General features: G+C 36.7%; 3 protein-coding genes across 4 annotated transcripts; 1 reads left to right on the top strand and 2 right to left on the bottom strand.

Moving 5' to 3' along the window:
• Positions 1 to 16: 16 nt before the first annotated feature.
• LOC124439163 (negative elongation factor B-like) lies at positions 17 to 2,919 on the top strand. The gene is made up of 6 exons (XM_046989394.1): positions 17 to 1,040; positions 1,191 to 1,293; positions 1,413 to 1,508; positions 1,588 to 1,793; positions 1,981 to 2,260; positions 2,625 to 2,919. The coding sequence occupies exons 1-6, from the start codon at positions 163 to 165 to the stop codon at positions 2,790 to 2,792; spliced, it is 1,731 nt and encodes a 576-aa protein (XP_046845350.1). The 5' UTR covers positions 17 to 162; the 3' UTR covers positions 2,793 to 2,919.
• A 599-nt stretch (positions 2,920 to 3,518) lies between these two features.
• On the bottom strand, positions 3,519 to 14,222 carry LOC124439165 (carboxyl-terminal PDZ ligand of neuronal nitric oxide synthase protein-like). 2 transcript variants are annotated; one of them, XM_046989401.1, is made up of 11 exons: positions 13,582 to 14,222; positions 13,427 to 13,480; positions 11,461 to 11,620; positions 10,045 to 10,116; positions 9,764 to 9,862; positions 9,632 to 9,690; positions 9,394 to 9,502; positions 5,748 to 5,853; positions 5,564 to 5,655; positions 5,083 to 5,289; positions 3,519 to 4,497 (listed from the first exon to the last, which is right to left on the bottom strand). In XM_046989401.1, the coding sequence occupies exons 3-11, from the start codon at positions 11,584 to 11,586 to the stop codon at positions 4,153 to 4,155; spliced, it is 1,215 nt and encodes a 404-aa protein (XP_046845357.1). In that variant the 5' UTR covers positions 11,587 to 11,620; positions 13,427 to 13,480; positions 13,582 to 14,222; the 3' UTR covers positions 3,519 to 4,152. The 2 variants fall into 2 exon arrangements, with proteins under 2 accessions (XP_046845357.1, XP_046845356.1); XM_046989400.1 differs by lacking the exons at positions 13,427 to 13,480; positions 13,582 to 14,222 and having other exon boundaries at positions 11,461 to 11,866.
• Positions 14,223 to 14,321: 99 nt separating this feature from the next.
• Positions 14,322 to 15,741, bottom strand: LOC124439168 (heterogeneous nuclear ribonucleoprotein A1-like 2). The gene is made up of 3 exons (XM_046989403.1): positions 15,630 to 15,741; positions 14,683 to 15,560; positions 14,322 to 14,553 (listed from the first exon to the last, which is right to left on the bottom strand). The coding sequence occupies exon 2, from the start codon at positions 15,558 to 15,560 to the stop codon at positions 14,697 to 14,699; it is 864 nt and encodes a 287-aa protein (XP_046845359.1). The 5' UTR covers positions 15,630 to 15,741; the 3' UTR covers positions 14,322 to 14,553; positions 14,683 to 14,696.
• Between the last annotated feature and the right edge of the window lie 359 nt (positions 15,742 to 16,100).

Below are 16,100 nucleotides of genomic sequence, written 5' to 3'. Positions count from 1 at the left end.
GAGAAAGAAGCGCGGAGCGTAGACATGCGCACTCGGCTGTGGCCGATGTCCGCCAAAATGGCGTAAATTTTTAGCATGAAAGAAAACAGAAAAGAAAGCTATTTCATCGGGTAAATCGGAGAATATTTTCACGAAATCGTAGTTAAAAAGCTTTGCGATAGTATGGCTGGATTTGACGAAGCCGGGCTCACTGGTTCCAAGTATATACGCGAGAGCTTGGCTAACTGTAGTGATGAGCCCACATTGGCTATATTTTTAGAATCTTTTCAGCAAGATAACAGCATTCTGTTGCCTTCCTTACAACAAGCTCTTCCACTATTGGACCTTCACAACATTCCTAGATACGAGTTCCATCATACGGTCATGGAGAATCTTCGCGAGAAACTACAGTCTAGATTTGAAGTTATCGGAAACGAAAAACTGTTGTTGTTATTGGAACAGGCCTTTTCTTTCATAAAAGTTCCTTCGTTGAGACCAGTCGTCATGGATATGCTGAGGAGAGTCACAACTGTACCGCCTAAGTTCATCGATGCGCTTGCAAAAGATCCCGAATTGTACAATGATTGTTCAATGGAGGTGAAAAGACAAATCTGGATTCAGCATCAACCGTTATTTGGGGATGCAGTTGGTCCCTTACTAAATGAATACTTGAAAGACAAAAACAGTGTAATATTTGATACAGAAGACTTTGCATGTCATGATTTTTTGACTATACAACCGAAGGTTCGACGACAACACACTGTTGTTCAACGACTATCGGTAATGATAGGGAAATCCTTACAACTTTATAACTTAGCATTACAGTTTCTTCGAACTCTGTTTCTCCGAACAAAGGAGGCTCACTACTGCACTCTGCGAGCCGAACTTCTTATGGCTATCCACGATTTGGATGTGAAAGAGATCAAGGATGTTGATCCATGTCACAAGTTTATATGGAGTTTGGATGCCTGTGTGAGAAGGCAATTGATTGACTCGAGCAAGATTAAAGACTTGCGAGGTTACATGAAGGCAGCCAAGACAATTGATGAACAAGTGTTAGGGTAAGTGTGCCATAAAAATACACATTATTTATAACAACCATGTCTTTAGAAGACCTCTTGTTAACTTTTTTGAGTCTCTGACAATGTTGCATTCTGAGGGAAGGCAAGTGTGCAAACATGCTTTTAATTTGCCAAAATTTTGTGTTGTAGTGATATAGCCATGGTTCTTTGTGATCCTTTTGCTATCAATGTTGTTGGTAAAAGTATCATCAAAGTACTACATCATCTTACAACCAATGAAGCTTTGCCTAGGGTAAGTTCATCTTAAGTTTATCTTAACACACTCTCTGTCTTTCAAACTGCAAAATTTTCAATTAAAAAGCTCGGTAATATAAAGTTGCCCTTCATTTAGAAATGTATTTTTGCATTTAGACTAGTCAAGATTTGACTTTTCTTTTGAGCCTCCTACATTTGGGTTTAGGAGCATGGAGAATGATCGAGAGTCAGGTTTTCAAAGAAAATTTCCTGGTATGTCATCAATGATCCTGCTTACAATGTATCAGCATTTCTTTTCTTTTTGGAATTTTCAAATGATTTTTTCATTTAGAGTAATGATCTTGTTGTAAGGTTTATACCTGTTGTCATGGCATTGACGGTTGAAGATTCAGTTCACTCCATTGAACAAAAACTTCCAAACAAAAATGACACAAATTTCGAAATCCATCACTCATTTGAGCAATCGCTGTCCGAGTACAGTATATGCTTCACAATTGCATTTTATCTTGCTTTGCACATGGCAAAACATAAAAATCAGTATGTAATAGTTTGATTTACTATAGTATTTAGCAATACACTATGATCCAGTATGATGTACTATATTTTACAATACTTCACACTGATCATAATGTTTGTCAGTATAATGAAAACTGAAGGTAATCTTTCTTAATGAAACAAGTTAAAAAAAAATTTAACCATCGACTTGTTTTTCATTTCACTTTAGACATGCACTTAGATTTCTCTTACCTCCAATTGCTTCGTCATATGGTAATCACATCTTTCATGATGCTCATCTCCACTCCTTGGTCACCGTATGGGCTTCTTCTCCAGATGAATTTGCCAACATGAAGTTCTGTGACATGGTTTTTGACCACTTTCTTCTTGCAATCTTAAGTGAAGGGGCTGCTCTCAATCAAACTCTGCGACTTCTGAATTTTGTATACTTAAAAATGGAGTATAACAAAGTTGTGGCAATATTGACTGCTACCCAACCTTCACATGAGGTTTGTGTTTGTTCATTAACTACCCCACCTACAAAATCCATAACAATAGTCTACGCCAATATTGCTGAGTTTGATTTAAGTGTTATTTATGCATATAGCAATCATGCTCTTTACACTATACCAGATTGCTATTGGAACAGATTATTTTTTTACGTACTAGAAAGGCATTAGTAACATTTGAAGGCAGAAACAGAAATAGACTATATCTATCATATTAATAAGAGTTTGGTTCTAATTGTCAGTGATTAAAAAACCCCAAAGATCTCTTGAGAAATATGGTATAGTGTAAATGCTGCCTCAGAAAAGAGCATAAAACATTTTTTTGCTCAAGTTCAATTTTCTTGATTTGATGTAATATTTTTAGAATTCTGAGGAGATTCACAGACTTCACAAGTCAATTGTCGATAAATTGGCAGGAACCAATTCTGGATCACAGAGCTGGTCGTCACTTGAACAGCCTATGTCAGCTTCTTCATCAGGAAATTCGGCAGCGTCATCGCCATTAAACTATCTTCCGCCATCGTCCGTATAATTAACATTTTGAAGCAATGAAACTTAATCATAAAATAAATGCAACAAAACTTACATTTTGCTTTCAATGTAAAATATTTTACTGTAAAACGTATTATGAAGTAAATTATATTTGGCCTTATATTTCATAACGTTGACCAAAGATAAGGTACATAAGGGTAGACTATAGAGTAGATGTGGATCTAGGACTACGACTAATGGTGTTAGTGTTCACTGAAGTTCTCTACACTTTAAGCAGTAGTCATCTTCGAAGGTCGAAACGTCAGTCTACACTAACACCCTTATACAGGATTCAACGAACCTGGACGACCCACATCTACAAATATGTAACGATACGCCCGAGTTCAAACCATGTGCTTTTTGAAGCTACCTTAAAAGTTCCAAGAATACTGACCTTCGTCCTGTTATTGCATCCATATTTGTTTGCCATTTAATGTCTAAAAACTCTTCCGTTACCTTGCCTTGGCTAAGCCTGGGTTAATTCAAAATTCTGAAAGCGAAAGATTTTAAAACTCTGACCCATGCAGAGCGTTTGTCGTGTCTTTAACAACCGACTTGTGAACGGCACTTAACACCGTATCAATAGTTTAAAAACCCTTTTTCAACTAAACGTCATGACGTATATCGAATCGCTAAATCGTGTGGGAACTGGCTACAGTCCACCATAGTCGGTAATAATATTCGGTTGAAATTAAATTGGAAGCAAATAAATGATCGACACAATCGATTATCAGATGGAAATGACAATGCCATTAAACGAAATCTGACGAAATCTAAAACGCAAGCTTTGCCAATAACCATTATCTGATCATGTATCAATGATTTCATTCAACGAAATAATTCACTTCGAACCTTCAAGTGTCTTAATTGTTCATGGAAATTGTCGAATAAGAGAAAAACATGCCTCAGCAAAAACTGTCGTAGTCTAGATTGACCATTTAGTATTACAAATGACACATTTATGTGATTTTACAAATAATTTCTCTAGAAAAATAATTTTACTTTATTCCGTCTATTTAAAAATCTGTTTGTACAGCAGTTCTCGTACCTGAAGACGAAGATATCTTGTCTCCGTATTGATTGCTTGTGTCCAAATGAAGCGACTTCAAATCACTGTGTAAATAACCATTTTGTTCGGCAATATATGGACTTGTCTTAGCGCTACCATTTGTGGAATTGTCGTTTAAATCGCCCCAACCGTTTCTTTCCTTCACATGGATTTGAGATCTACCAAAATTTTCTGAAAAGTGTTCTTCTTCAGAAGACTCCGAGTTGGAATCATCGTGTCCAATTCCGGGTGCACATCGTCCTCGTCGTCAAAAGTTTTCCATTTTGTCTCGGTAAAGTTGAGCTATAGTTATTCATATCCTCCAAAGTGACTGAGGGTAAAGGCTTAGATGCAAGGGGATCAAAGTGTCGATCACACTACTCGGTGGTGCAATTATCATTGAGTTCCCAGCAATCCCCTGATGTTCAGGACTGCTACCAATACCATAGCGAGTTGAGTGGTCGACGTTGTTATATTGAAAGGGAGGTGAAAACAGGGAGGGACCCCCGGGGTTAAGAAGGGTTTCCGGTTGCTTTGGTGAGTTAAATGCAGCTGTTAGACCATCATCGCCCGGATTGACTTTTTGTAATCTGTTTGCCAACGTTTGTATAGTTTGTAAGAGTTCGCGATTTTTCTGCAACAAGCACTTTTCTCTCTCCTACGGGTAAATGCAAGCATAGAGAAGATGATCAGATAATCAGATTCTTCGAAACACTAACAAACAACAGTCATCTTTACTGCAGACGTGCATGTCTAAGAATAAACCATTTTCAGATGATGACTCATATTTCACAACAATACGTTGACGGGTACATCGATGTTTGTATTTAAAATGAATTTTTTTTATGCGGCAAAAATTTTACAAGATAAACCGTTACGTAAAAATTGGCCGTAATGTCATTGAAGTTCACCGATAAAGTATTTTATTTAAAAGAATCATTAAATCAATCATCAATACATGTTAGAGGAAAAATTAAACATACGTTCCGCAATATTGTAAACTTAAAAAAAGATGTTAAATAAAAGATGTTTTTCGTGTTGCACAGGCTTATCCAAACCGAGATGTTCGAGAACACTGAAGATCATAGCAGACCCTTAATTGACTGAGCTCATATTGGTTTCCCATTTGATTTCCACAAGCAAATGCAAACTCCTGTGAGAAAACTCAGCTACAGACCAATCAAAGCACGCGTTATATTGTAGAAATATACAAAATGCATTGCTCCATAGAAGTTAATCGTACCTGAGACTGCACACGCGCATTCCTCTCAAGTATCAGTTGATCTTTGAGCAGCTGACTTTCACTTTTGTATCTTTCGACTTCTTGCATGTAATGCTGCACCTGCTGATTGAATAGCACTCTTATCTGTTCCGCTGTCAACTGTGAAAGATTGTTGTCGGCATAAACTGATGGTCGAAGATCGCCGACCAATAGCATATCTTTGTCTTGCTGCAATGAAATAAAATTACTACATGAGTAAGTTGAGAATGGCAGATGCGAATCCTGCCAAGAAAAGAATATCCTTGTGATTTGTTGTTCACAAGTGAGTATTACATCTGATTTATTAACATTTCAGGGGGGTCATATAAATAATTTGAGCATGACAGATGTAAATCCTGCCAAGTAAAGTGTATTATTGTGATTTGCAGTTCACGAGTGCATATTTCACCTGATTTATCAACATTTCCAGGGGTGTCAAACGATTGAGTAATATACAACTTACTTTTTCTTTCTGTTCATCCTCAACAGCCTTCAGATCCAAGTTAACATCGTCAATATCTGTTCCTTCGTCAGCCAAAATATTCTCATCCACAACTGCAACACAAATATTATCCATTGTAAAAAACACCCTTTAAAGTCTCTCATTAAGCTTCGATTTATCAAATAGACTGAATTGTGTAAGCGACCTTTTTTAACTGGAGCATCTTTCTTTTCTTCAGCAGATTCTTGCTGTAGACGATGACATACTTCGAAAGCTTGACCGATTGTCCGAACGACGAACAACGCTCTAGACTATACAAAAAACAAAGATGACTGCATGTGAGAATAAAAAAAACAGAAAAAAAATCAAAATGAGAAACTCTTCCCATTTAAACGCTAGACGAAACACCACAACTTCATCATTTTATAATTAGATAGATGCACAAATCCTATCCTCCCTCACGCAAGCCTGGCAATTTGGGGGGCCCTTTATACTGCACTTACCAATACTATAGAGCATAAAATACGTCATTTTGTACTGTTCACCAGCTAAAAGTTTGTCTCATACTGGTCCTAATCTATTGGTAATTTTCGTTCAAGTATAACTGAATCCGAACGAACAACTCCACTGGTAAACCAATATCAATATATCGAAAAAAATATTGATATTTTTTTCGATATTTATAGTGTTGCTTCTAATGACTCGTAGCTAGATCAAATTGAAACTCAGCCATCAATTGCCGCGCACATGTGATTGGGTGAAGATTGTCTAATACTAGCACTTCCAAATGTCTCTCGTCGTTACAACGAGAGTCATTTTTAACACTACGATTTGGATATAACGTGGATAATCAAGACAGGAGTCTAACTTTCCATTGAAAATAAAAACTAACACAATTTGAAACGTAATACACGTAATCACGTCAGTGAACTAGACCCAGTAACAGTACCTCACGGTCAAAAACGAAAAAAGCCAGCTTTGAGGCCGAAAAAGACAAGGAAGATCAAATTTTCGTCTTATAAAATATATTAGGGACCTTACGATGCGACAACGGCAACTGCGACGGCACCGGAGTTTGATCCCTTTTTTTAACTGAGCATGCGCACGCACCATCTGTACGTTGTTTACACGTTTTGAAAAGACGGAACCGACGTGAAAACAACAACTTTGGCGTCGCTTCAGAACGGCAGAGAAAAAAAATCAAAAATCTTGCAAAAATCATTCGATTGTCAAATGGCGAGGTGAGTTTTGTTATCTTTGGCTTAATATATGTAAATGAGGTTATGGTTGACTCAGCCTTTATGCTTAAATGGCTACTTATGGCTTAAAATGCTTACATATTTTTCTGAATATCTCTTTGTAGCACTACTGTTGCTTCACGTGCATCTATGAAATGGTCCTCAAGCCATGATATAGCTTTATCACGAGAAATCTTGCTATTTAGACCATGGATTCACAGAAGAGGATCAACTGAAAGAGGCCAAATTTGGGAAAACATTGCTAAATCGCTCAATGCTTTGGAAATGCCAAAATTCCATGTATCTCAGAGATCTGTTCGCGATCGATATCAACTGCTCGAAAAGAAATACAAAAGAAAACAATTAGAAGAAGAAAGAGCCAGTGGTATTTCACCCGAAGAGAGTGAACTTGACGAGGCTATGGAGGACATCATAGCTCAGTTTGAGGAAGCTGATCATTTAAATGAACAACTCACGTTCGAGAAAAAACAGAGAGCTCAGGCAGAAGTTGAAAAGGCTGTAGAAATGCGTCGCTGCTCAATGGAAACGTTCAAAGAAACGAAAAAGAGGAATGGCAAGGAAGAAAATAACGAGCCATCTGCTAAAAAGAAGAAAAGGACCAGTGGATCGGATGTCATGCGATACCTGCGAGAAAAAGGCGAAATTGATATAAAAATGAAAGCTGATGAAGTCGAGCTGAGAACAACGGAAAGTGAACGACATTACGAACTTATGCAGGAAGAACTACGCATTAGAAGGCTTGAAGCTGAACGCCAAAAAAGAGCAGAATGAGCAACAAGTTATGCAGTTAACTAATTCCCAAATGATGCAACAACAACAGATGAAACAGCTATTTGAAGTGACTCAAGGTATGATGTTACAGCAGCAGCAGCAAAGTGCTTCTTTGTAGCTATATTTGAAAAGTTTGCAACAAAATTCAACTAAAACCGTAACAATCATTGTTTTTATTTGATTTTTGTTTGCATATCATTGTTCTGTTGAAAGACAGTGTTTATAAGACATTTAATATTTCTAAACATAAACATAAATAAGAATAATGAAGGATTAGGACTAATTTTTGGTCTAACTTACATTGTTATTTGTATTGTTTGTATTAAATATTGTTGTTTTAGTTATTGTTTTGGTCTATTCATTCTGTACTCTGTTAAAACATGTCAAACGTTTATGTAAACATTGCAGCACAATACAGCATTTATAATACCTCTTTTCATTCATTGTCAAAAAAATATTCATCTAAAGCAGGTGGATCAAGCTGAAAATAAGTGGAGGTTGTTGACTGATATAGGCAAGTGCGTGCATTATGAATTAAGGCAGAACAAACATACATTTTCCCCACTGCACTCAAGTGAACTTTAAGATTTTTCTTAAAGTCTACAAATTTAAAATAGTTAACAACATCACCAAACACCCACTCTACTGCCACCCTGACAGAGCTCATAGATTTGTTCCATGCAAGTTGGTCTGCTGTTAGCCCAGCCCCTTTGTATGGAGCTTGGAGATGTGGTCTAAGAGGGTAAACTGGATCCCCATACACACAAAGTATATCTCCTTCAGGATTCATTGAGTATTGCTGCATTTGATTCAAGATACCAGACATTGCCAGCATGGCACTGTCATGTCGTTTTCCTTCGACTGGGCCATACAAATTAGCAATTAGTCCATTAGGGGCTGCTATAGACTGAAACTTTATGGCGTGTACTCGTTTATGACCGTTGTAAAGTACACGTTGATTTTTTTCTGGTCTAGTCACAGGTCTGACTGTACCATCTATGAACCCCCAGCAGTTTGCCAATGGAGCACCTTGGCTGTGTACTGCATCAGCAAATATTTGTAAATTGGAGGGAGAAAGCCAGGGTTGATTTAAAGAAGACAACAAATGTCTCCATCGCTCATATGTGAAGTTGATAACTTCGTTTGTTATCATGCATAGCTGTGGAATGGGTCTTCCAAATGTTGGCACCAGATCTGCAAAGCGGCAAGGATAAGCAAAGCTCATCAAAAATATACAAAGCGCCTCAATGCCGTCGACTTGAACACCATTATAACAAGTTACCTCTAGAGGTAGCTGCATTACGTCGCGTAGGTGGTATATATCGTTGCGATAAAATCGAAAATTGTTTTGCACTCATCGTCAGAAAACTTGTGAATGGAAAACTTGTCGTACTTTCTGTAACACATATTCGGGTTTTTTGGTTTATATATTTCGTATAGCAACATGCAGTCATCTACACCAAGAAAACCATCACCATGAGAAAGTAACAGAGCGTCTCTGATGCACGGCATCATGGAAAATATATAAATATGGAAGCTAGCTGTTTAGCGAAAAACTTTTTATCAACATAAAGATTTCCCGCGCTTTTTACGAACGTCGCCTTATCGTAAGGACAAATTAGCTACAACGAGAACGGCAACGGCAACTAGTCGATCCAGTCCCTTCAGAGTAGATTGAGGTTGCCGTCGCAGTTGCCGTTGTCGCATCGTAAGGTCCCTATTGCAAATGTTCCTAAAACGGTCAACTCTATCCAAATAGATAATTTCGCTAAGGTTGATAAAGGCACTTTAAATAAGAAAATCTTGACATTGATAACTTACTTTCTTATAAGCTTTGAACACACTGCATCGGAAGAGGTTATCAAAGTTGTCTTTCGTGATGTAGCTGAATATTTTTAGATCCATGGAGTCATGGGAAACATAAAAGATCCTACAGAAAAAAAGTAAACATCGTCGGGAAATCGTTGAAACTTTTATTCATAATTTATAACTTTTCTTAAGCGCCATTTTACCAATAATTAACAGCACAACTTTAACTAAAGCAGAAAAGTTTACAAACCTTCCAATTGCATGCTCATGTAGGATAACAGGTTCATCGTCAAGAAGGTATTCTTTTCGCTGAAACATAAACGTCACATTACTTTTCAATTGATCGTGAAGTAAAAAGCAAAGAATGATTAAACTAGCTCACCAATCTTCGACGACGTTTACGTAACGTCACTTTGATTCCATCGACAGAAATCGTCAGAAAAATACGCCGTTTTTCGATGGCTTTAATCTTGAATTCGTACTAAATTCATCAGGAACAATGTTTTTTTTAACATGTACACATCGCCATCAAATGAGAGTCAATCTCGGCATAATTACACGTTATTTTGTAGCAAACATGTTTATTTCGACAATGATCAAAACCAACTTTCAACAATCACGTGAGTATCGTTCAACCAATAAAAACGGGTATTGAAAACTCACCCTAACTTTTCTCATTGCTGTAACTATTTCCGATCTACATGTTGGTCGCGTGATTTCCAGAGTACCAACGTACTATGAGAACAAGAACAAGTCAAATAAATAACATCCATTGTTCAAACTGAATCAATTAACAATGCAAAGCTTTCGTAGGTAACTAAAGGAAGTATTAGATCAAGGAAGAGAAAGAACATAACTTTACATGATAACTTCATCTTTAAATGGTTTTTGCTTTGTCCTTTCAAAGCATAGTTAAACATATTGAGCTCATCACACTGATAACACAGTTTCATAGAGCAAAAGCTTAATATTTCAACCCACAATCGCCCCAGTCCCCAATGGCATCTGCATTTGACTTCTTTGGGTTCAACTGGGTACAACTGGTGATCACACATCATTAACAAGCGAGCAACGGCGAAGCCAGCCCGCTCTTATCATGCAAATTTTCATAAGGGGTAAAATTCATTTCTTTGGAAAAATTAATTCCCTTAAACACAAATATACTTGCATTCTTGGAGTTGAAATCTGGCTGGCTTCGTTATTGCAAGCAAGTGGTTACGTATAAACTTCTCTAGGTAATTGCAAATTGACACGTGCCCAATTAGTTGAATAACGTCAAAACGAAAGGAACAATTGCATAAAGATATTACGACACAATTGCCGGAAAAACGACCGCAGATAAGACAAGCGATTGCAGTCACACGTTTTCCTTATACGTGCGACTTGCAAATGGTGTTCACAAACACCACGAACTCTTGAATAAGTGCTTAGATTATAACAAACTCCCATTTTTTAATGGATTATCGTTCCGTTAACTTAGATCGTTTTGAAATAGTGTCTTTACACCTAGATCATTCCTGGATGGTTATAAACTCTACAAGCACTAAGGACAAAAAACTTGAGAAATGTTTCAATCGAAGGGTTAAATATGCAAATATATGAGAAATTCGACGATAAATTTATCACGCGAAAGTTGCCATAACTATATTGATTTTATTAAAATTACAATACATCAAATTCCTGAGCAAGACTAGCCATACAAAGTGACAATATATCAAATTCCTATGCGAGAGTTAGCGCAAAACGATCACCGCAAATTTCTACTTCAAATGTAGAAATACAAATACATTATAATCAACAAGAACGACTCTTAAAACCACCATTCAAGAGCAATTAAGTCATTTCCTCAACAAGACGAAATTCAGCAATATCTAACATTTCAATGTAAACACAATTTTCATAAATCGATATTTTACTGACAGGCAACAAATACATGAACCCACTTACAATCACTTCATCAAATACATTGTACGCGGTTTACATAATTTTCGGCAAATTCAAACATAGCGTGAGCTTAACAGGGATTCAATTGTCAACAACATAATCATACCATCCAACATGAAAGTTGCGTGAACTGACCTTCGCTTTGAATGTAATACCAGCTTGAAATGCCTCTCGATCGAATATGGGAACCTTTGATAGGCCATCTTGTCGATCCTCGACCAGCCTGTAAGCCCATTTATTGAAATTCACGACATGCATCATCGCTCTTCTGAATGTAGCAATAAAATTCTTGCTTCTAAAAGTGTAACAGATAACCTTCTTACAACACTGCCCAACGCAAACTCCATCTACCAAACACGTATATAAGATGTAATTTGAGCGCATGGAGAATCGTTGCCGTGATTCGCCATAAATTCATTTGATACTCTTTTGCAAGAAGCCGTGAGTGTTTTATATTCGCACAAATGATCTGGCGCTCATTGGCTACTTTACGTAAATTTTTGTAGTTTCAAACACTAATTTACGTATAGGTTATCATAGGCAATATACATACTAATGTATTGAGCAACGTGGGATGTAACTAGTCGTTATTGAAGCAAAACAATCCGTAAAAATATTTGAAATTCTATACAAGTCTAAATTGAGAATTCTTGTCTAGATTATTGTTGACGAAATCAAAGACGCATGTCAAGGCATAGATAACAAATGAAACAAATCGTAAGAAACAAAGACTAGTTTACGTTATCAGAAAAATAATCGCTCAGATCTGGGTCACAAGTCTGGGTTTATTATAAAGTTACAACGACAAATAAGACGCCAACTTCTGATCGCTCTTCCCAATTTTCTTAGACAATATTAGAGCTACTGGTTGGGTGCATTAATAGATTGTAAAAAAATGAAATTAAAGTCACTCTCCTGGAAGCGTTTGGATTGAAAGAACTCCAGTTGAGACGTTCAACTTCGAGAAACCAATACAAGTTAGTATAAAACACAGTCCTAAGTCTAGCACATTGGTTTTATTGATCGTCTCAATCAAAACTTTTTAGAATTGGAGTAACTTAGAAATGGATATTATTTCACATGGAGAGTAATTATGATGCGTGGCTAACAAACCGCATATTAGAGTGATCCCTTCTTACTAATACTGTACAAAATTAGATTCAGTCTATATACAGCCATGGAATTAATAGTTTAAATCAAATAAACATTAATCAGACAATCTATCCATCACTAGGCAAACACTTTTTATCAATGCTATAAAAATTATTGTCTTTTCTATCTAAAATTATATTGTCTTTTAATGTAAAATTATATCCTTTTAGCTTTGAAAGGATGTAGTTGACTTCAGTTGAAATTGACGTGGGAAACTAAATAAATCTGCTCACGTCCATCCTATCAAGCCTTACGAACAAAAAAAATTACTTACGATAAGAACAGAATAAACATAGTGATAGGAACATTGCAGAAATGTAAATGCAATGTCATTACTAGAGCTCATGAATTCCAATTTTAACAAGGTAGGCAAGCAGTGTTGCTGCTAGTTGGGTTTTTTTGGGTGGGGGGAGAGTGTTGAGAAAAGGCCAATCCTACAAAACTTGATCTCACAAACCAGTTTGGATATTGCAGTCACTTGAAAAAATGAAGACTATACTTAAAAATATTGTTGGGCAATGTCACAGGAGGAGGAAAAGTTGTTCCCATAGCAAACACCAATGTAGTTAAGCAAGGGTAAATTTTGGCATATCTGGAAATGAATCAATCAAAATTTAGCAAAATTTTGCTCATTTAACTCTTGCTGCAAAGTCATTTTAAGACCAGACACATTTTGTCATATTAACTAAAACTTTGGATTTGTGAACTACAAAATTTTATGATTGAAGCTGGCAGTCTTCTACAGGCATCCTCACCATAGTGTTGACGAAAGTTAACTACGAGAGTGAAAGAGTTAATGTGCAAGGCGCACACCATTATTTCCAATAGTTTAGCAGTTTTATCATATCGCAACAACAGAGAACAAAAAAAATGAAAAATGCATACAAGAATAGTGTCACAGTACTGTTTACAAACATTTTGAAATCATGTCATTTTAGGCATATCCTACCTGATACTTGTGCACCAATCTTTTCACCATCATGTGAGTTGGTGTCCAAGTTAGCTAAAATGAACAAGACAAAATGAAGAATTTACAACATGATCAAAAAACACATGTGAATTATATGCATTGTACTAAAATAAATCAGACTCTTAGGAACTCACCTACCAAACACAAAAATAATTCTACTTCTTAAGGTCTGACAAAACGTTCCTTATTCATCTTAACAATTGCAGATCATGTCTAAATAAATTTCTGCATAAAGCCATTTTGACAATGGCTAATCTTTTCACTGTGAAATTTACCAATACCAAAATTACCAATCCAATCAACTGAAATCCTAATTTAAGCTTTCAGTACTGCAAATCAAATGTTAGATCATTTAACATATAAAAGATAAATTATATTATCAGCTATTTAACCATTACAGTTAAATTCAGTGTTCTGTTTCAAGTTATATGAATAGAGACATTGGACTTTTGATCACCCAACTGTTCTTAGTCTGAAAACAAATTATTGCAATATTTGCTCTACTGCAACATCTTGTGACTAGTTTACGACCAAATTTAACAATTTGTGCTTCTTGTTCTTACCAATCTAAAGTTTATAAAATTTTCAAACAAAGTTTAGTACTAACAGGAGATTTTTTTAAAATTAATCAGATGAACAGGCAAAATAGTTAGCGACAGAAAACCTGATTGGACTCTAAATTCTCCTATTTTGGTGGAAAGAGATGACAATATCTTGTCAACCAAACAAACAGGTTTGAAATGTTAACATAAAAGAACATTTCAATGATAAAGCAGCATAACTAAAAGATAATGAAATGACTCAGGAAGTCATTTGTAAATCAGGCATTTGTAGCCTAGATATCTATCACTTTTTATAAAATTTATCAACCTTAGAAGATTCCTCAAATGAGTTTAATAACCACGTTATATTACATGACCTTAAAATGAAACTATAATACTAAAAGCTTAAACAACTACAAGCAAAGTTTGATTTTATAGAGGTCCGCCCTTGCCAAGTACTAAATGAATCCAAATCTTGTAATGTCTGCTTCAATTTCTTAGACTTCAGCCTTAGCTAGGTGAAATGATCTCTTAAGTATTAAGCCAACAACGGCTCACTTAAACCTAAAGTATCAAAAATAAAACAGTTCTGTAAGAAACAATAGATTCAATGTTTAAAGTGATTCACATCAATAAAACTTGGTGAAACTTAATACCAGTTGACCTACAAAAACTAAGGCCAAACATACTTACTGTTCAAAATTGTTTTAATAAGGATTGCCTCGTCCACCTCTTCCTCTACTCCTGCCACCACGAGATGGTCCAAAACCAGAAGCCTGCTGGGCATATTGACCAAACATACCGCCACCATAGCCTCCTCCATAACCACCACCATAACCACCAAAACCAGAATCAAATCCAAATCCACCAGCATTGAATGCTCCACCATTGAAACCACCACCCCAGCCTCCGGCACCACCACCAAACTGTCCAGAGTTTCGACCACCTCCTCGGCCTCCACCACCACCAGAGCCACCTTTAGGTTCAGCTTTCTTTAATTCCACTTGCTTATTGGCAACTTGAAAGTGCTTAACGATTACAACTTTATCAGCATCGGCGTTGGAGTCCATGTCCAAGAAAGCAAATCCACGAGAAACCGGGGGGTCGATACCGTCTTCTTTCTTCGTTTTGATGATTTCGATTTTAGTCACTTTCGCATTCAAGCGCTCGCCGCATTCTAGAACATAACTTTCGATACCATCTTTGATGTCGTCTTCGGTAGCTTCCTTAGGCAATCCCCCAACGAAAACCTTGTTCGTTCGGCTGTGATTAACGGGCAATTTTTCGTCTCTTGGTATGGCATGTTTCACTTCGACTTCTTTGCCTCCAATGTTGTGAGGACCATTTGCCAGACAGCTATCGGTATCAGCCAGGCGGTTGTACGTAACAAAACCAAATCCCCGAGACTGTTGATCTTTGTCTTTGATGACAACGCAGTCGTCGAGCGCTTCGTCTTCCGTGAATTGAAGAAAGTAATTGCCGAGTTCCTCGTCCGTGATAGCACGCGGTAATCCGCCGATGAAGAGCTTGCAAAGTGCTTTTAGCTCCTTGTCTTCCACTTGTTCACCCATCTGCGTTGAAAAACAGAAAAGTTAGATATTAGAAACTAAAACGGTACAAAAAACTTCATGATGACCAACCGTTCTAAAGAGAAAATTTGAACAAAAACGCGTATGCCAATACAGAAGTTAAAAGCACTGTGCACAAATAACGTTGAGCCGAGCGAAACGTGTTCCCACCTGTGTTGTTAACTTACTTTTGATTGGTTAATTCTGGCGTGAAACGCCCGTGATTGGATAAACTCGCAGGAGAAAACGCTTCATTTATTTTACTAGTCATGTACCCAGCTTGATACTCAACTGACTTGAACAGCAGACATCTTACCATAATATTAAGTTCAACAAAACACAACTTTTACTTGGTAAAACTTATTACTAAATTGCAAAACGTTGTGTATTCATTCCGCATTAAATATGAACAGAGTTTCATTTATAACTACGCAGTAATTCAATGACAATGGTTCAAAGAAATGTTGTCAGTTGTGAATTGCCAATCTTCATTATATTAACTAGAAATGGCTAACATAACGACAAAACATATTTATTAACGGA

The sequence above is a fragment of the Xenia sp. Carnegie-2017 genome, unplaced genomic scaffold (assembly GCF_021976095.1).
Source record: "Xenia sp. Carnegie-2017 unplaced genomic scaffold, XeniaSp_v1 HiC_scaffold_19, whole genome shotgun sequence".
Taxonomy (NCBI): domain Eukaryota; kingdom Metazoa; phylum Cnidaria; class Anthozoa; order Malacalcyonacea; family Xeniidae; genus Xenia; species Xenia sp. Carnegie-2017.
This window is presented reverse-complemented; position numbering and strand designations above follow the sequence as displayed.